We start from the raw sequence: 21158 nt of genomic DNA, 5'->3' as shown, positions 1-21158 counted from the left end.
GATTTAGGCAGGAGACTCCTGATTTTCGACATTTTTTCCCAACTTCCGATTATTCTATTGTATCTCCCAATTTTAGCTTATTTTTTGATGAACTTCAAACATTTGTTTTCACATCCCGCCATTTCAGTTTTGAATTCAAGTGGCCAGAAGTCCTTTGTTCATTGGCCGCTTTCAAATGAAATATCGACGTTTATTAATGAGAAATACACGCAAATGTGCGATGTTTATTGAAACCTGTGTATCGGGACGCGTATATCGATTGTCAATCTCTCGTTCTCACGTGCTGTGTGTTCGTTCACGTCGTTTCTAGAGACTAGTCGCCAGATTTGGAGCCTATTTTAGTAATTTAGTGACAGAATGTCAAAAATAGCGACTAGTGACTTTTCTAGAGATTTTAGGAGCCATTTGGAGACAATTCTGGCAAATTTTTTTCATTTTCACTTGCTTAAAAATGATATTGTGCTTGGCATAATCGCGCGGGTGCATGATGCAATATATTAATCTATGAATTTGCTAAGTAATAGCATCCAAGTGCACAAATGATTCACGCGTGTGGACCATGAGTTCATACTATTTTCGGAAGACTTATCAGAGACCAATCATCTCTCTCTCACATACTTCCTGTGAGGGAATAGAGATGTGTAATTTTTAGCCTTGTAGCCTCGAATAGCAACAGTCGGGTTTTGAGACAAAAGTGTTATAATATATACCATAGAACTCCTGTATTGCACAAGACATGTAGAGTGAGCAATTTTGACCAAATGTATCTCCTGATTCCTCCCGATTTTTTCTGATTTTCATATCTAAATCTCCTGATTTTTGGTTTTGTAAAGTTGGCAGGTATGATTCTAATAATATTTTTAAATAATACAAGAGAGTTTGAATAAAACAGTTTTATTTTCCTTCTGACATGTGTCATTCTCACTTAAAAGAAAAGAAAAAAATATTTTATATATTTATATGTAGTATATTAGTGATACTTTTAGTGACATACATTACTACACATCTTACAATCCAGGAATAACTGTGAGTGATGGAAAGTAGTACATCTTTCATATATAAGATAGAAATATTTTAAGTGTTCATTATGTAAGTTCTACATTGTTATGGCTTATCTGTCTTATCACCAAAAATAGGAGCAAAGATCTCAAGTGGACATTAGCAGATATATGGTAACCACAGTGAAGTACTTCCTGTTTATGCCACCCAATCCACAACAATTCAAAATATTCAAGTGATTTTAGTTCTGCAGACTGCAGTAGTAATATTAACAATTGTATATGTCTTCAATGTTTGGATGAACATCACATGAGAGGATCATAAAGTACTTAGATATCAGCTTACTCCAAATGACCCAACCATCAAAGTCAGTTCTATGCACAGCTTAATCCGCCGTGTTCACTCATGATTTAGCCTTCCTCTCTGCATTATGAACTTCTTCATATACTGTTCTGAATGGTTTATACCAAGATTCTTTTTTTGTTACTTTCAGGTCTGATTGCTGCAACATATAAGATTTTTGGGTATAGCGAAAAACCTTTGCTCTTGCGTTGTGCAACTAACTTCATTAGAAACAAATGTATGCCCTAATACTCACTAGCGAAGAAGATTTGGTAAATTAAGGAATTAGCCTTCTAAAGGCATAGTTCAGGCCATTGGAATATGCATAGAATGCCAGACTGATTTTGCAGGTTCCCATATAGAAGGGTATATAAAGTATTTAATTTATTTATTTATTTATTTATTTATTTATTTATTTATTTATTATAACTTTCTCCAAATGGAGATTGTCCCTGAGGATAAAGTATATAATAAAAGCAAGAGAGAATTTAAAAGCAAATGAGAGGAGTTGGTTTACATAATGATTAATTAGAACATTATAAAGATTTTCTTTTTTTTTTTTTTAATGAGAGCATATGTGATTTTGTTAAAAAGTATGGCAGATATGTATGGTTCTTCAGTATCTGGATGGAATATTTCAAGGCAATCACTGCATCTTCTCAGGTTAAAGGTCTTACAGAACTTGGCAAAATGGAGAGGAATGGTTTCTCTGTGCCAACCACTAATGCAATGACATTGATTTCATCACAACTAGTACTCCTGTTGATAGAATTGGATGGTTGGTTCATATGCTCCTTTCTTTTATTCATGAACCTCATTGTCTGTATTTCAGATATTTTGAATCTGACTGTCAGATCTATTATAAAGCTCTTTTGATGGTTTTTGAAGGCTTTGATGGGCATTGCCTGTAACAGAAAGACCATGAACCTCCTCGAAGACTGTAAAACCAGAGTTCCTTAATGCTTGAGCAATGGCAGATTGTATTTTATGATGCCTTGTATTTCATAGGGCTTCAGCAAGACATGAGCAAGTGTTACTACCTAGTTGTGGCAGCGCTGACAGTGGTTACTGTCCAGGTTCCTGCCAGAGATATCTTGTACGGCTGCCAAGTTGCCTATTGTTTCCAAAACATGACTTCATTTGCTAAAAGATAATCCTTGAATGCGGCTAACCAATATTTTGACCTCAAATTTTCTCTACATATTAATAAAAGAATGAATTTACAATGGATAAAGACTGTTGAAAAAAAAAAGGAAGAAAGAAAATAATACCAAAATTCAATTCCTATACGAAATATTCCCATTTCTCTGCAACACATATATGCAAGGGAGTAAGCACAGAATATATCATGCAGAAAATTTAGTAGTTAAGAAGTTATTCTAATGCTGAACGTAAACACAATATGAAATTTAAACATATTTAATGGTTGTAGCAGAGATGATGTGGTATTTAATCATCATGATGGGTTTTAGATGTAGTTTTTTACTACAAATTAACAGATCTGAAATTTAAACACTCATTGTAAAGAAATGAAAGAATGTATGGGTTTCATGATAACAGTTATGAATTACATTTTTCCCTCTATGGAAACGATACACAAGACGCTGCCATCAATATGATATAACAGCAATAAAAGCACGTAGTAAAACGCACTGATTCATATCATTGCTGGTACATTGCACACAAGTATGGAACAACGATATATCATTGTTCGGCATTCATAAGAATTGTCTATGAGGTATGGCAGATAATTTGAGAGCTGCGATTCAACGAATAAATACTAAAAGAACCACAGAAGTACTGTTTTACTTTAGGCGACACTTGCATGATTTCATTCTCATCTCAGTTTCAATGGCCTAAGATCAAAACAAATGTGCACATTCAACCCACAATTTTCAATATTAATTTTATACATAGTAAACAGTTAATAAAATTAAACACAGCCATTTCAAGTCATATAAAACATGATAAATTTAAGTTTGCAATACATATGACAGTGTAAGTAAGAAGAATGTTAACTTAATAATATCAAAAGAGACCATAATCCGGATAAAGTCTACTTGAGATCTCTGTTTAAAAAAAAAAAAAAAAAAAAAAAAAAAAAAAAAAAAAAAAAAAAAAAAAAAAGCAAAGGAAGAAAAATATATTCTACCCCATCTTTAATCACATGAATCATTTCTTAAATTTATTACATTTTAAGCTTTGACAGTCTGACACACAAGTTTTTCTTACATTAACACACAGAAAATAAAACAGAAATCATAAATGCTTAAAACTAATATTCCTTTCATTCAGATATATGACTAGAATTGAACAAAGAAAGATATATTTATTAATCAATAATAATAATAATAATAATAATAATAATAATAATAATAATAATAATAAATTACATGTGCGTTTGTTTTGCATCTCAGAATAGGCAAAGGTGAACCAATGATGGCTCCATAATTAAGTAAATATCAGTTTTAAACATACAGGACAAGTTCTTAAGTTGTTTGAGTACAGAGTTCATTTCACTTGTTTTCTCATGGATTAAACTGGACTCGCTGCATTTAGTGTCCATACGGTTATTCCAGTGTTTTGAAAAAAGACCAGTTCGTATTTTGATGGGCTCTACTAGAAGGGGGCTCCACTAGAAGGGTCAGAACAAGAGGGGAAGAAGCATATAAGAATATAAGACAGCCATTCTGAGACCTAGTCAAATTCATGACAGATAAAATAACAGTATCTTCCATCTTTGCAAGATGTTGGCTAGTACACCATTGGGGACGTGTGGCAACCTACAGTAACTGACGAGCCCGCTGCCACACTAGGATGAAATGCTGGTTATTTTAGACTGATTTTTTGGTATTGGTTTTCTGTTGCACTAGACAGGTCTTACAGCAACAATGGAATTGGACTTGGAACGAAACAGGTGTGTCCTTAATTAAATACAGCCACAAGATTTGCTTGGTGTGAAAATGAAAAACCATGGAAGACCATCTTCAGGGCTGCTGACAGCGAGGTTTGAACTCGGCATCTCCCGAATGTAACCACAACCAGGCAGCCAACTTGCTCGATTATTTTACGACTGAAAAAAGCCTATAAAGCTTGAACAAATTCAATTTTTGTTGATATTTTGAATTGGTGAATTTAAATTATGATTTCCTACTGGTTCAATTTCGTTATAACAATGAAAAGAAAAATGAAGTTCTAAAAAAGTTGTTTAATTTCATGTTGAAAATATCTGGTTCTCACTTGTACCTTCTGGGGTCGTACAGATGAAACTATTTGATTCCTTTTTGACCAATTCATTTTGGTTCAGGGCAGAGGTTTGGTAAGTGCTAAGTGCAATGAATCCCAATTCCACAGGATTAAGAACTTAACCACCAGCTATCAGATGTGCAAAAATAAAAACTCCAACAAACAGTTCTTTGCCATATTTATTTGCACAAAGACTGTGCTATAAAGCCATGTTGAGAGAGGAGAGAACGTTCACCTGATACTACGAGTACAGCGGATGGATATGGAGGGCAGGAGGTGTAGAAGATGACCCAGATCGACGGTGTAAACCAAAGTCAGCCAAGATATAACCTTGTGTGGATTATCCACCACTGATATCACGGATAGGATGTGATGAGGAAGAGGTCGCCACGCCGCCGATCCCGTAGCGGGAAAAAGCAAGGATAAAGGAAGGGATTCTTTGCACTGTATCTTCTTTAGTACTAGACAATAAAACCTATTCACTGAAAAAACAATGCAAAAACCAGGGAATTCAGTTTGATTCTCAGTGCCTCTCATATCAGTTTAAACATGGAGCCACCAGTGGCAATACTAATCATACCAAGTATTGTCAACAGTAGTGTATATAAACTAGAGAATTAGCACCAAACCACAATGTAGCAACTAGGATTACACTACCGCACAGCAACTTAACATACAAGCTGTTCTAGTAGCATTTTGGGTACAATAAATACAGGTAATTCTCATTTATCCATTCTGATAGGATCTTCTTCAGTAAAAAATTAAACTTCCTTCAGTTTATCCCATCTATTTCTGGGGTTGCTGGAACCTCACTTGATCCAATGCTCTTCCTGAAGCATCCCAACCTGGGATTGACCAGGATTTGAAACATGGCCCGCATGTTGCGTGATGAAGCGTAGTCAGCCTGATAAATCCTCTTGGCTGTTCGTTTCAATGCCATAAAAATGATCAATTGAAGTTGGAACAGAATTTTATCGAGATCATGCAAATGGGAATGAACATCTGTTATTCTAAAAGGAACGTCTTACAACAATCCACCACTTTTTACAGACATGGACTTGCCTGTGTCAAGACTGGCAGTACATGCTCCCTGCTGAAGCCACTCTTCAGGTTTTAGCCAGAGGTTTCATTTATCAGTGATTCAGTTTAATTTCATGGTTAACATGTTCACTGCAGGTGTTGGAGTAAACTGTAAGCCCATGCTACTGACGCTTATAAGCATTCTTGCATATGGAAATATTTACACATTAATAATGTCAGCTCCGGGTCTAAAGGACCAGCAGTGAATGTGTTCAGCTCTGCTGTGGGTTTTCGATTGGATGTTCATCCAGACACAACATAAAATATCAGATGTAAATTCCAAACAGCAATCACAGGAACTTCAGCACCAACCCCCCAGAGTGCAAGTCAGTAACTAAACCATTGTCTTATCATCCCTGACCTACAGTCGACAATTATATTAATCCTTTTCTGCCATAAAATAAGCAAGGTACTGGTCCTAGAAGGATCAAATGTTACCAATACTAATTGGTGGATCATTCCACTATGCAGAATGGATAACCGAGACCTCAGTAACATATTAACCAAAACATATAAAGACTGAAAAATTAACAAACTCAAAAATACAACATTTAGCACCATTGTGATCAACTTGCTAAGTTTATTTCCCTTCCCCCCCACACTGCATAAGAATATAAAATACACTCTCCAGTTGGTACACAGAACATTAATTACAAAATTGTCTTTTGACTTCTTGTCCATTTCGCAGTAACATTTATATCCAGTAGAAATAGTGTCACAGTAATACTTAAAGAGTTATAGCAGACATGAATATGGTTCTCTGAAGCTTGTATGTATTCATAATAATGACTGGAGCATTACTGTTTCCTGCAGATTCATTAACTAACCTAGAAATCTGATAAGACATATTAGGCAGTGCTGAGAGCAAGTTCATACTTCTCAGAAGTAGTAGGTTTATCTTAACAGATACTCCCCCCCCTCCCCTCTATCAATTGTAGTTCCGATGACAAAAAAACTGGAAGCAAAGTTAGCAACTTTAAGAACATTGTTTTCAAAAACCTTAGCGCCTGATGATTTTACGAAACCTGTCAATGATTTTGTATGTGTAAATAAAGTAATTCAATAATAATGATGATAATCACAGTTACCATGTGCAGGCATTTGGATTTGATGCCATTCAGGATACCTGCATGTCAATTTTGATGTTCTGCTTTACTCTTTACCAGTTGGCACGGAAACTGGAACTCGACTGGAAGACCTATGGCCGAGATTTCATTAATTTTGTAGGATAAAGACCAAATGTGTCACCAGAGATCCTTTACATGTGACACTGTTCACCGCGGAATGTTGAACGGACTTTCTTCCGCCCTTTAAATGTCGGACTACCTCAGCTAGTTTTGAACCTGTGATAGGATCCAGAGACCAGCACATTACCACCGATCCACAGAGATAGTGTCGCTCTTGGCTAGGCAGCAAGCATGATCATAATTTTAACAGCTCACTATACTTCCAGTTATTTGCTATGAATGACAGTGATTTCTCTGTAGCACTAATCTTGTCATCACTGGCCTAGAACATAATAACGCTCAGTCACCTTATGAATTGGATGGTGAAAGTCTATTCTAGATATGTCTGATTGAAAATTGTTCCTTCATGCAGCCTCATACAGACGGTCTCTTGAGAAATGCTAAACCAATATGCAAAATATTCATGCAAGTAAAGGAATAAAAAAGAAGTTCATTCTTCTTCAGGTAGGGATTGACATACATGGTGTGTTCTTTAAAAACAGAAATTCCCAACCAGGGGTATGCATGATCAAATGGCTACAAAAAAAAATCCAATAACGATAGAAAAAGACACTTGCATCAACAGTGCTGAAGTAGTTGAATGGTAAGATCAATACAAATCTGTGGTTACAGTGAGTGGAGGGTTCTCTCTCTTCTATCCTCATTTTGCTATTTTAGTAAATTTTAGTGGAAACAATCCACTACAGTACAGCACACCACACCCTTCACAGTCTCAACTTCTAAGTGTTGCCAATGTTCAAATTAGTCCTAATAATAAATAATAATTGTTCTTCATTGTAATTATGGGCGAGCTAATGACAAAAGTGGCAAGGAAAATAAGAAGGGGGATATCTAGGTACAGTTAGATGCATGGGAAGAGGAGGTGAAACAATATGGAATTAAATTTAATGGCAAAAGAGCAAGACAGTGATCACAACTAGAAAAAAGGAGAGGCCCATGAGAGGGATACCAGAGGGGAACAGCTTAGGAAGGTAGAGAGTTTCAAGTACCTGGGAAGTATCATAGAGGAAAGTGGAGGAAATAAAAGAAATAATCGAGCGTGGAAGACAAGAGGGACCGTTTGTGACAAAAGGCTACCAAGAGGGTACAATAGTAAGAAAAGGTTGGAAATTCCTGCTTTTGAATATTGATGTATTCATTGTGTTTCGCTATGTTGAAGTGTGGGTATTATTTCCTGTCAAGAAAGAAAGAAAATGAATGGACTTTATAAGGAAGTTTCACTCTTGTCTTATAATCTTTCTTCACAGTACTAAATCAAAACAGATGAAATCATCCTTCCTACCATAATATACTATATAATCACATAACTTAAATACAGTAGTTTCATCCTTCATAGCACAAACGTTTTTTTTACCACATGGTTCTACACGTTCAGACAAAAATATATTCAAACTCTTGATTCTCTCTTCCATTGACTTGATATTTGGATAGGCAAGTTTAACATGGAATATGTTACCACACAGACCAACATGAATCCATGCAATGAAAAATGTTTACAAAAACAGTACACAATACAGAGGTTCATATCAACTCATTCAAATCTCTTTCTGAAGGAATCACCCAGGACAAAACGAACTGTAGCTCAACCAGGGGAGACAATATTTTGAAATACATTTCCCTTCAACATTTGTTTAAGAATTATGCCAGAAATGTTTTAAATTTATAAAGCAAAAAAAGTTTCATTCCTTTAATAATAATGTTATTGGTTTTTACGTCTCACTAACTACTTTTACAGTTTTCAGGGACATCGAGATGCCAGAATTTAGCCTCGCAGGAGATCTTTTACGTGCCAGTAAATCTACAGACACGGGCTGATGTATATGAACCTCTTCAAATACCACCGGACTGAGCCAGGATTGAACCTGCCAAATTGGGGTCAGAGGGCCAGCACCTAAACCATCTGAGCCACTCAGCCCAGCTTCCATACCTTTCAATGACATCTTTGACTTTTCAACTTAATATAATTTCGTCGGGTGACACCGAGTGTGCAAACAGAGATCGTAAAAATTATGTCAACAGCAAGATTTGACTGTCATTCAAAAATAGATTTCCTTGATACTGGTACTTGACACTAAATACAGTAGAAGTCCGTTACAGCGATAATTCATAACATCGAGAAATTTACTTGGTATAACGGATTGTTCTTATATCCGATTTTTTGTAAAAGTTGGCAAAATCCCCATACACATTGAAATCAGTATGAAATGGCAATCAGTTTGTTCAAAACTTGCATTTTCACGGACAATATCCACACTACGGCATACTTGTTTGTTATTTTTCGAAATCTGATACTACGTGCAAGTGTATGTTTAATTTCATTCTGAAAAAAAATATAGTATCCTATTTCTTCGAATCCAAATGACTCCCACTTTTTTCCTTTGCAAATTTAAATGTCTTAAAAAGTGCTTTGTAAAATCATACAAATGCCTTTCTTATACAGTACACACTTTAGACGCCGAACATTTGCTTCAGTTATGGCGTATTATTTTGCGGCTGCACAATTATTCTTTATTTCAGCGGGTTTAATAACCATTAACTTAAAACTGGCATCATAATATCGAAGAGAACCCGTTGAAAATATGCTGGCAATATCTATTCCACGCGCCTCTACAATACGAAGATCCATCACAAAAATATTCTTCCTTACTATAACACTGTTACTTTCACTTAGCGTCAGATATAACTGGCTGCCACTACATGCACGTCTCACTTGCTGGCTTCGGCGAACTTCAGCGGCTAGCGATATATAGGCCTAATCGTGGATGCTGAAGGTCAACGAACGAGTTTATTGAACCCCAGTATGGCAATTTTGCCCTAGCGTTTTTTGTGCTCGTACCTCACAATTTCATCTATGACTTATTTAAACCACCCATATTGCGGACCACTGAATCATTTTTTGTACAGTACCAATTTTTAAGCTATCTTTGTTTTTACGCTAGTGCCGAATATTGGCTTTAGTTAGGCTTTTGCTGTATTTTCTTGCGGCTGCACGATTATTCTACATTTCCGAGTGTTTAATAACCATTAACTTAAAATTGGCATCATAATATCAACGAGAACCCGTTGAAAATTTCCCGGAGTACCTGTTCCACGTATCTTTACAGTATGATGATCCATCACAAAAATATTCCTGCTATCTATAAATATTTTACTAAGCGTCAGGTACAGTGGACGCATTATAACTCTGCTACTGAGTAGCCATGGCCTTTCTAAGAATTCGAAGTCTCGAACTTTTTGATGCCATTCTGCAGATTTGAGAAACGACTGTGTAGAGGCTAATAGAAAGTCATTCCCTCTTCACTATTTCCTGAGATCCAGTGACATTACACATAGGCACTGTACAATCGGTCGCCATGGCCAGCGATGTATAATAAAGAGACTGTCTTTTGTTGTTGGCGAGTTTTGTGTACGCGTATATGTATCATGAAAACATATTTCAAACGCATGTAGAGAAATAACTTCCTCGCTAAAATTTACATGGGAATGGCTTTTCCAAAATTTAATTAGACGTGAGAAAATATAAACTATCCTCTGAAATCAGTGATATACGCTGCCATATCTTGAGGTTGATCACATTCTTACTTAATTTCAGTATATAACATTAAGAGATCGTTTACTTCAGCCTTTATTTTTAACGAGTTAAAAACTGCTATCGGCCACGTTATTTATGCAATTATTATGAAAATGTGTTATCCTCTTTCATTTTGAATTTCCTTTAGAGAACAGCAGTCGATGGGTATTATTAATCAACTCCAACATCGCCTTCGAATGTCGACGAGGGAGCTCACAAATGCACATAGCGAGAAAACTATACCGTATACATTTTGTGGCAAATATTTCAGTTTTGTTATTCAAACAGCGTCACCTAATCTAAACTTAACCGTACTATATTTACCGCGAATATGTACGTATTTCTTGCGCCAGTAGAGAAATACCCTTTTCGCTATAAATTTACATGATAATAGACTTTCTGAAATTTAACAGACGTAAGAAAATTTAAACTAACCTCTTAAATCAATGATGCACGATGCCATATCTTGAGGTGTATTCCATCCTTACTTAATTGCAGTATTTAGTATTTAAATTACCCGATCGTTTCCTCAGCCTTTATTTTTAACGAGTTAACTGTTACCAGACATGTTATTCACGCATTTATTGTGCAAAAAGTTCTCTTTCATTCTGAATTTTCTTTACGGAACAGCAGTTGACGGGTATTACTAATCGACTCCGACATCACCTTTGAATGTCGACGAGAGAACTCGCTAGTGAACATTGTGAGGAAACGATACCGAAGGTGATCGATCGCATGCATCATAATCGCTGAGGTGCATAAATATCGATAACGGGAAAAAAAACGCTCGCAATAACGGATACGTTAGTGTTACGGCTCTTGCTGTAACTGAAGGATAATGCACAGTTTAATATAGGAATTTTGAAGGGAGAGACAAAAACTGTCGTTATAACGGAGTTCTCCTTATATGTCGTACTTGCTATAGCGGAATTCTACTGTACTTACTTTCTTTTTCTACATTGCCATATTCAAGTACAGGGTGTTTCAAAATGAATATCAGGGTTTTAAGGCTCTTTAGTACTTATTACATTGAACTTACAATTATAAATAATACATCAAACGAAAGAGCAACTCAAACAGTTTGTTCTACAAGTGTTCATTCCTGTGTGCGTGCATTGGTTCCTCTGTCTTCCATTAGAAAGCACTTTCCTACTTGTGTACATGCACTGGTCCCTGTGTCTAGTAGCTAGTAGTGCTAGTAACAAAGTAGCAAAGATGGCAACTGGGGAACAGAAAGCTTTTAGTGTTTTACAGTTTGCAAGGACTGACAGCAAGATGGTGCGCCACCTCAATGGCATTAGTTAAACAACGTTGTACCTGATCACTGGATTGGCCGCAAGAGGTATGATGACAGAGCTTGTTTTGCATGGCCTCCATGCTCACCTGATCTGACACCATGCAATGTTTACCTTTGGGGATTCGTCAAGGATCATGTGTTTGTTTCTCTGCTGCCAGCTGACCTAACTGATTTAAGAAACAGGATTGAAGCAGCTGTTGCAACAATTACTCCAGACACACTGAGCAAGGCGTAGGACAAACTCGGCTATCAACTCGATATGTGTCTTGTGACGAATGGTGTTCACAGGACAAACTGTTTGAGTAGCTCTTTGTCTTGACGTACTATTTACAAATGTTAGCTCAATGTAATAAACACTACAGAGCCTTAAAACCCCGATCTTCATTTTGAAACACCCTGTATATGAATTTCATCAAAAGATTTGCTCACCAGCTGTCTATTTCTCCATTTCCTGTAGTAAATTGCATCCTCACAGGAGACTTCCATACTTTACCTCCCAGGACAAATAAGTTAAAATAATAAAATTGTACTGGTTTTACATGTTCACACACACACAAACACACACACAAAATCAATGTAATGTTTCTTAAAATGCTTATACATCAGGCCTTGAACTGCTTCACTGTTATAGAAACACATTTCCACTAGCACACTTCAAGTCTAAAACAACATGTCCTAATGCAAGAATAGCAAATTTGATTATTTTTTTTTAGAGAAAGATGGCCAAATTTAACAAATAGGTATTCCTAATACTTTATTTCTGTATGTGTTTTTAAAACACTGCTGAAAGCATCTAAGACACTGATAAATGTCAGCTGTTGATCTAGTCTTCACCAACCATAGCAAAATAAAAGATTAGTATATAAGAATCAGTACCCCTTAAACTAGCTAAACAAGTGTCTCAGGGGGCTATACGAAGTTATGTAAATCTCAGGCATATTTCAGTATCTTTCTACATTGATATCATCTATATCTGCAATGTCAGAGTGGTAAAAACGTCCTAAAACATAGAAACTGATGGCTCAAGTCTGAAAATCACAGCATCTACAATATAGATCTTGCTCACTGTCAAACTGACTATGCAATTTGGCAAAATAAGGGTGTAGTATATATGCGATGATTTTTAACATCGTTGTACACGCACACATAACTGAAAATCTATCATAAATGGAAATGATCAAACAGTCATTGCGAAGAACTAGTACCGAATATTTTGCACCATATGTAACAGCGAGTCCACATGATAATCAATTGGTGGTAATTACGACAAGGATATTGGTTGAAATTCAATCTGTATGCTTTTTACCCCTCCACTCATCGACTACAGTAATCCTAAATAACATTTACAGCAAACTGGCGGCAATACATAGGTAGTCTCTTTAGGAATCTTCCCTCACAAACACTTGTGTAGTAAACACTAAGCTGCAGTAATCGAATGCAGTCAATGTACAGTTCGTAATGTAGAGCCTTGTTTAGCGTCACTTCGTTAAGCACCCCGGGCAGCCAAGCTGAATCTGCGCGAGGGAGTGCGCACAAACCTATACTACCTGCCCGCTTTGGTCATGTTCACACACAGCTGATGGTCACGCAGGTCTCCCCAGCCGCCGTTACCCTTGCGCAGTTTGTTCTTCTTGTTGCCGTTCGTTACAGTCAGTTGCAGATGGCTCGGATACAGGTGCTTGGATGCGTACTTCAGGACGTGCTGCACCTTGGAGATCACTGCCGTCGACTCACAGTTTGCCTTCTTATGATGTACACCACTGGAAAGAGAGAATGAAAATTAAAGGATATATATCAAATAATATGCATATATTTGGGTAAATATATATTTTCCTTCATATTTCTGGGTCATTTTCTTGCTCATTTCACAGATAATTTTTCAGCATTTATTAAGTCATCAAAATCTGCACCCTGGTAATAAACAGTATTGACTGGCTGATTGAATGTTAACTTTAATTAAGAATGTTGTTGTAGTAATCATAGTCACAGGAACTCCAGTTTTACAAGGATTAAAAACCTCAAAGATGCTGATGATGATGATGCTTGTTGTTTAAAGGGGCCTAACATCTAGGTCATCGGCCCCTAATGGTACGAAATGAGGTGAAATGTAATGACAACTTAAAAGTCCAATATCCTCCACTGACCAGAATTTAAAACGTGAGGACAAAGAATGAATGGTTGGATATGAATTTGAAACAATCTGTGGATCTGACATACAATGCCCCACATTCCCAGAAATTAGCATTAACCAATAGTATTACTGACCAAGGGACTGCTTCTAAAGCACAATACTGAATCAACGATGCTTGTAGTCTATAGGGGTCCATAATCCAGGTAATCGGCCCTCCATAATGGTACTTATCGCTAGGAAAGTAGAACCATGGTATTTGTCATGTTGCGGTACTAATCAAAAGTAGCGTAGGCTCGCGGTATTCCACACATTATGGTACTACTCATAGGTAATGTAATGCGCACATGTAACACAGACCTATGGTGTTTCTTACATTGCGGCGCCATTTACAGACAACGAAAAACCTATGATATTCTTCACATAAGTGTACGAACCACAGGGACTCGTACTATCCTGTGGTGTTCCTCATATAGTAGGTACTAGTCATAGGCAAGGCAGAACCATGGTGTCGCTCATATAGTGGTACTAATCACAGGTACTGTAAAACCCACATCGATTCACACACTCGCTACTAATCACAAACTTATTGTGTACCTAACATAGTGGTACTACGTGCAAGTGACCCATGGTGTTCTCTGTGTGATGGTACTAATTACAAGTAGTCTCATGGTTCTAATTCTATCAGACCTTGGTCGCCCCTTTCAGTCGCCTTTTATGACAAGCAGGGGATACCGTGGGTGTATTCTTCATCTGCGTCCCCCACCCACAGGGGGTTCTCAAGGATGCAACTTCGCTTCAAAATCCCATATGAATTGGCCAAGACTCATATCGTGGCCACCTGGGTGAGCAGCGACAATGCCACTTGGCTATCACACCCTCACTGAAGAGCCTGAATGTAAACTTACCATTCCCCAATGTGGAAGACACGTGGTCCCTTCATGACCATGGCATGCAGCTTATGTTGCATACAGCCCTGCGAAATGTGTTGGAGGCTCCAGTCCCAGTTATAATCATCGTAGGTGCAGAAGAAATCGGCACAGCGACGGATCTCCTCCCAGGTGCTGCGATTGAACGCCATCCCCATGTTGTGCTTGCTGCTCACCCACGGAGTCACCTCAGCCTAGAATGATGTAACCAACATAGTTATTTGTAGAACAGACAAAGAAACAAGACCTTTATGACTACAATGACTACTTTACAATGCTTTCCCAATGCATATTACCTGATATTCTCTATTACCAATGTATCTGTACAAGTGTATGTGATAAATGAACTAGGTAATTGAGAACTGAAGTGATGCCTGGCTAAATTCACATTCAGTAGAGTTGCAAAGCACTCCTAATTATCACAGGGAAGTACATTTATTCTGCAATTAAAAAGCGGGTTTTATTCCACCTAGTTCAATACACTACTATTCAATCTTTAGGAGTGATACACAATATTATCTAATAGTATACATGTTTTGACCCTGTTTTGGCAATAAAATTTAAAAAATTTAAAAGCTTAGTTAAGAAAAATCTCCTTAGAGAATTATAGGATATCACTATAATCTTCTTTTGTAAAAGTTCTTGCTTTTCTCTTGTTAAAATACATTAGATGAATTGAAAATCATTCATTGATTAAATCATAAAACTTGGGCGAGGTGTTGCTTAGATTATAGTGGTGAGGATTATAGAAATCTGATGGTAGAAGTTGATGTTCTTTGTGTGGTTTCTGTTCTTAATGCTACTGTCAAATGCAGACCATCACTTTCTCTATAGAGCTTAACTGGTTTTATGAGCACCATGTCTAGAATATTTTTCTGGGTAGTTGGATCCATCAATTTCTGATTCAGCTGTCCTTCACAATATTAACTTATTTACCATTTTGTTGCTCCTGCTTTCTCTCATTCACATTCCCTTGCCAGTTAACATGAGATAAATTGAGATCAGCCACTACAATAATGTTCTTTTCTGTGCTGCTCCTCACATAGCCGATTAGCTTATCAAATAATACCACATTAGGGTCACCCCTTCTAGGTCTTTATACCCCAAAAACAGCAAGTTGCCTATTATCTTTACTGATGAGCCTTACATCTAGAATTTCATGTTTCTCATCATTCAATTTTTTTGTAGAGTACAAAAATGATTCTTTCACCAGTAGAGAGAGAGATTTATTAAAGAAATAAATCATCCGTCCTCCAATGAGGGTGACCATTTGGATCCGGAATACAGTTTCAATTTCAATGGTTTAAAAATATCAAAAGATGAACATTTAATCGTTAATGCTGTTATCTTCTTTTTTCCAGGGTTAGTTGGGGAGGAATGTAACTCACGTTCTCAGGTATAGGTGGAAATGAATGATTTGCAGCGAGTCCCTCAGTATCTGTATTACTATTTTTTCTAGCTCGCAGAATGGAACTTTCAAATTTTGTAGGAAGTTCAATGTCTGACTAGGGAGGGTGCCTCTTGCTCCGAAAAGCAGGCCTGTGACAATCCACCGATCAATAGGTATTTTATACTTAGATGAAAGGTAAGGCAAGCATGGAACATAAATAGCTTGCTTTTCTAGGTCCACATCCCGTGCCTGATTAAGGTCTCTTTCAAAGCGAATGGTGGGATCTAAGACCATCGCTTTCATGTCCTCTCTGTTGATGGCTACGATGTCCGCCCTCCGATTAGAGTCATCGGTAGAGATGCAGTGAACCTCCTCGTGCACCTCCCATCCACGCTGTCTCAAGCCTTGAGCAATCGACGTTCTTACACGATGGTGGCGATGGTTGCGCATTAGCTCAGTACTCCGGCAGAATCCAACCGTTCCACTTCAATTCTGTGGGAAAATTTCTGCTTCAATTAATATCACTTCTCAACGATGACTCAACTCCTATTACAATATCTGGTACATATATATATATATATCAGCTATTAAATTACTTCATTCTATTACTTTCTTTACAGCACTTCTACAATTTAATACTAACAAACGTGTATCATACTTACAGTACTTGTCTTCCAGCTCTCTTTATACTCTAATCACTACTCCCTAGTTCACCCTGTTTCCCAGAATGTAACTCTAAGAAAAGAAATGTGTAATCTGGGATATGTTTTACGAAGTTCAACAGCTCTGAAATTTGCTAAATGATTAATTAGCTGAAATGTTACATAGAAAAATGCACAGAATCATAAATTTGATATATTTTTAAATAACATGAAAAACTGCAGACAACCAGAAATGGGAAAAGCATGTGGGGTCTTACAGAAACAATGTCGAGGCCATTGGGAATGAGTTTCTTGAACCATATTCCTAACCAAAAAAAAAAACAATTACAGAGGTGTTAGTTTAAGCACTGTAAAGGATTTACTGTAAATACATCAATACTCTGCACATTTTTTGAAAGTTGGCAATGAAACATGCAGGTGTGCACATTGTTCAAGATAAGGATGTTATCACCCTCATAAAAGCCTTAAGCCCATTATATCTGTCTACTTCAAGTACCGGTAACCAATAATAATCAGGTATTTCACTGCCGAAAAAGGGGAGCATCTGGACACTGAAAATAGGTTGTGTGATTACGTGGATGAAAAGAGGCAATACAGATGCAAAGTTACAAGTGAAATATGTCAGCTAAAAGCTTTAACTACAGACAGGGAACAAGGCATATTATAATGAGGGCGACGGTGTGTTTTATAAACACAAACTGATATTTTATACTTAGGATTAATACAAATTTAAACCTTTTTTATTTTCATGTTTAGAATTTCTTCTCCTAAAATTGGGCTTTGCAGATAATTCAATGGCATAAATTATTCATTTAGGTCTGTACAGTAAGTCTATCAATAAATTTTTTTGCTAGTGGTTTAACATTGCGCTAATGTACAGAAGGTTTTCGTTGATACCAGGATGGCTCGTGAATAACTATTCTGTGGAAAATGTATTAAATATAAAGTAAGTTTTATGTTTAATTCAGTTATGTTAACACCATTTTATTGGCATACAGTTGTTAAAAAACAGTAATCTTTGTTTATAAAGTTGTTAAAAGTTGTGGTGGTGATTATTGTTTTAAGAGGAAGTACAACTAGGCAACCATCCTCTATATAACACTAATTAGAGCGGAAAAATGGAAGGGGTCCAACACTTCGAAAAATGAAGGTATCGGCCAAAGGATGACAAGGGTCACAAAGGGCGTGAAAATGAAAGACTCCCTAGGCCTCCATGCATAATACTGTCGGGGTCTGAAAAGAACAAGTGTGGACCAAGGGAGGTCGGATAAGATAGATGAAAGTGAGGAGCCTGGCACAAGTAAGTGGAAGCAATGCCTGAACTCAGCTAAGGGCCCCGTGGTTGCCAACCCACGCTCCAAAGTTCAGAGCCCCTGGGGCCCCTATTAGTCGGCTCTTACGACGGGCAGGGGATACCGTGGGTGTTATTCTACCGCCCCTACCCACAGGGGGAAAAGTTGTTAAAAAACAGTATGTTTTGTTTATAAAAGTATTTCAACAATTTCACTAACCTGACCCAGTATACGGGAGGTCATGAGCCAGAACAGGGTTACGGTGAAGTTCTTAACAGCAGCTTCGGAAGAGAAGGAGACCTTCGGAATGGCACAACTGGCAGACGAGGCATTCCAGTACTCATGAGGACTTAAAGGCTAAGGGAGTTCACCCTGCCAGAAAAAAATGCACGTTCACGGCAGAGAAAAAAGAGAGATTGCTTTCACACGCCCAGCCTGCTGGAGTGGAGAATCAATGATGATCACTTACCAGGAGTAGTAGTAGTTTTTTTTGTAGTGGAATGCACTAAGTTCCTTCACACTTCTCATATGCATATATTTATCATTTTCCAATTTAAGGTCAAAGTACTGGGGATTATCCAAGAAACTCATTTTCAAAAGCCTGAACATTTGTCATTAAACAAGCTAAAATACTGTGTTTCCATGAATATCTTCTTAGGAATAAAACGATGCGGCACTACACCATCTACAGTAATTAAAAAATGAGCAATAAGGAAGAAGGGAAATGGAAACTTGAGGAATACAAAATTTAACATACATTAGCTGTAATAAATTGATCTTTATTTACAGGACTAAGTCTGTATTACCTATACAGCAGAATGTCTTCAGACAGCTAGGTTTCAGATCCTGTGACACTACACAGTTCAAAATTTTTCCACATCAATTACTAATAAATAAATACTTAATACAAAAGCTGGATCTCTGACAATCTACTCAAGCAACAAAGGCGCCACTTTTCATGCAAAGCTTGACAGCTACTGGATGAAAATGTTCAAGCTCTTGAAGGCTGGTAATTGTTGATGGGATGGGGCAACAATATTTTAGAGTGAATGTGAATGAAATACTTATTTTGAAAAGAAATATGTAATTTTAGTAGTCCACCTTGATCAATACATTAAATGTTGATTACAGGTGGACTACTGAAATGACATTTTCTTTACTGTAAAGAACAATAATGAGATTCTTAAGGGGGGACCTAACACCTCCGAACATTGAAAAATGAGATGTATTAAACTTTCTTTTTCCAACAGCAATGGAAATAAATATTAAAAGGAAGCTTAGTATGACAAACACATTATCTTTATTAATATGCCTACATATTTAGAAATCATATAAACCTATGCAATTATATACAATTAATTATTCAAAATGGTGGAGTATCATGGCCACTATTTTGCCGTTCCCTGATAATTTCCAAACACATTAATTTTTTTTATGATTATTTTTTTATTATAATTAGTTATGTTATAGCTACAACATCTACTAGAATCAGTGAAGTCCAACAAGTATAAATATTTCTTTCATGAAGTTTTTTCAAGTGGTCAATTTTTCATGAATTTTAATTTGAAAATATATTTCTTTAAACTTATCCAATGAAGCTAGCTCAATAATTCTAGCATATCATCTTCTCTATGAAATATACATGCATGCAAAATTTCATCTTAATATCTTAAAAACTTTCAGACTTATCAGGGAAAATGTTCTGAAAAACAAAAGTTACAGGAAACGAGCAACAAACTTACTGATAACGGGTGATAGGGCTTCACGTATTAGGTCATAACTCCGGAAATATTGGACAGATTAACAAAAATTTTGGGCTGTTAGAAAGAGAAAAGTTAAATTTTAAATGGAAAAAAAAAAAATCGCATTCTTGGTTGGTCAAATGTGTTGGTCCCCACTTAAATTGTAATTATTTTGATTGACACATCTATATTTTCCTCTGGTGAAATTTTTCCAACAATTCTCGACTTGCAAAATGAGTGTGGTTACTATAAAATCGTAGGCGTACAATTAATTCATTACAGTACATGAAATTTCCGCTTCTGGTGTCTTATGCACACATACATTAAATGAACGCATAATTTATTATGAAGGCACAAATGACCAAATATCTTTTCAAGATTTCATTTTTCTGTTAGCTAATGAAATGTGCTCGCTATGAACACCGACTAGATGCCTAGTGTATGTGCCTAATTAAGTCACACACAAATATTCAAAGAGAAAGCCTTGCCAGATTACAGGGGAAGGATTGGGCATCAACTAATGTATGTGAAGTGACTTGCCATGTAAGAATGCGTGGATGGACTACATGTACAAGAAATAAACAAGTCCAACATTTTCAACTGCAGTCTTCTGGCAGTGGAGGATAAAATAAGAATAGCACTTTAATTTAATTTAATTTCGTGTGGCTATTTCCAGTCGAGTGCAGCCTTTCTAAGGCAGACCCTCCGATGAGGGTAGGCGGCATCTGCCATGTGTAGGTAACTGCGTGTTATTGTGGTGGAGGATAGTGTTATGTGTGGTGTGTGAGTTGCAGGAATGTTGAGGACAGCACAAACACCCAGCCCCCAGATCATTGGAATTAACCAATGAAGGTTAAAATCCCCGACCCGGCCGGGAATCGAACCCGGGACCCTCTGAACCGAAGGCCAGTACGTTGACCATTCAGCCAACGAGTCGGACAGAATAGCACTGATCAGTTGTTTACCTAGTCTTCTCTTAAATGATTTCAAAGACATTGGAAATGTATCGACCTTCTACCTGGGTAAATTTTTCCAATCCCTAATTCCTCATCCTATAAATTAAGATTTGCCCCAATTTGTCCTCTTGAATTCTAACTTTATCTCCCTAATGTGGTTCTTCATACTTTTAAAAACTCCAGTGAAGCTTATTCATCTACTAAGTTATTCCATGCCATCTCTCCATCGACAACGCAGAACATATCGCTTTTTGCAACATTTTTGTGACACTTTTAT

The 21158-nt window shown here is 36.9% G+C and overlaps 1 protein-coding gene across 2 annotated transcripts in view; it reads right to left on the bottom strand.

The window, feature by feature from the left end:
- Positions 1–878: 878 nt before the first annotated feature.
- LOC136884258 (alpha-1,6-mannosyl-glycoprotein 2-beta-N-acetylglucosaminyltransferase) overlaps positions 879–21158 on the bottom strand; it is a 115347-nt gene continuing 95067 nt past the window's right edge. For both annotated transcript variants that reach the window (XM_067156323.2, XM_067156324.2), the window contains 2 exons: positions 14819–15033; positions 879–13542 (listed from right to left, as the gene is read on the bottom strand). In XM_067156323.2, the coding sequence (XP_067012424.1) occupies positions 13326–13542; positions 14819–15033 (432 nt within the window). In that variant the 3' untranslated portion in view covers positions 879–13325. The remainder of the gene's footprint in view (positions 13543–14818; positions 15034–21158) is intronic.

Source organism: Anabrus simplex, chromosome 12 (genome assembly GCF_040414725.1).
Source record: "Anabrus simplex isolate iqAnaSimp1 chromosome 12, ASM4041472v1, whole genome shotgun sequence".
Lineage (NCBI taxonomy): Eukaryota > Metazoa > Arthropoda > Insecta > Orthoptera > Tettigoniidae > Anabrus > Anabrus simplex.
The sequence above is the reverse complement of the archived record's forward strand: the minus strand, read 5'-3'. Positions and strand labels throughout refer to the sequence as shown.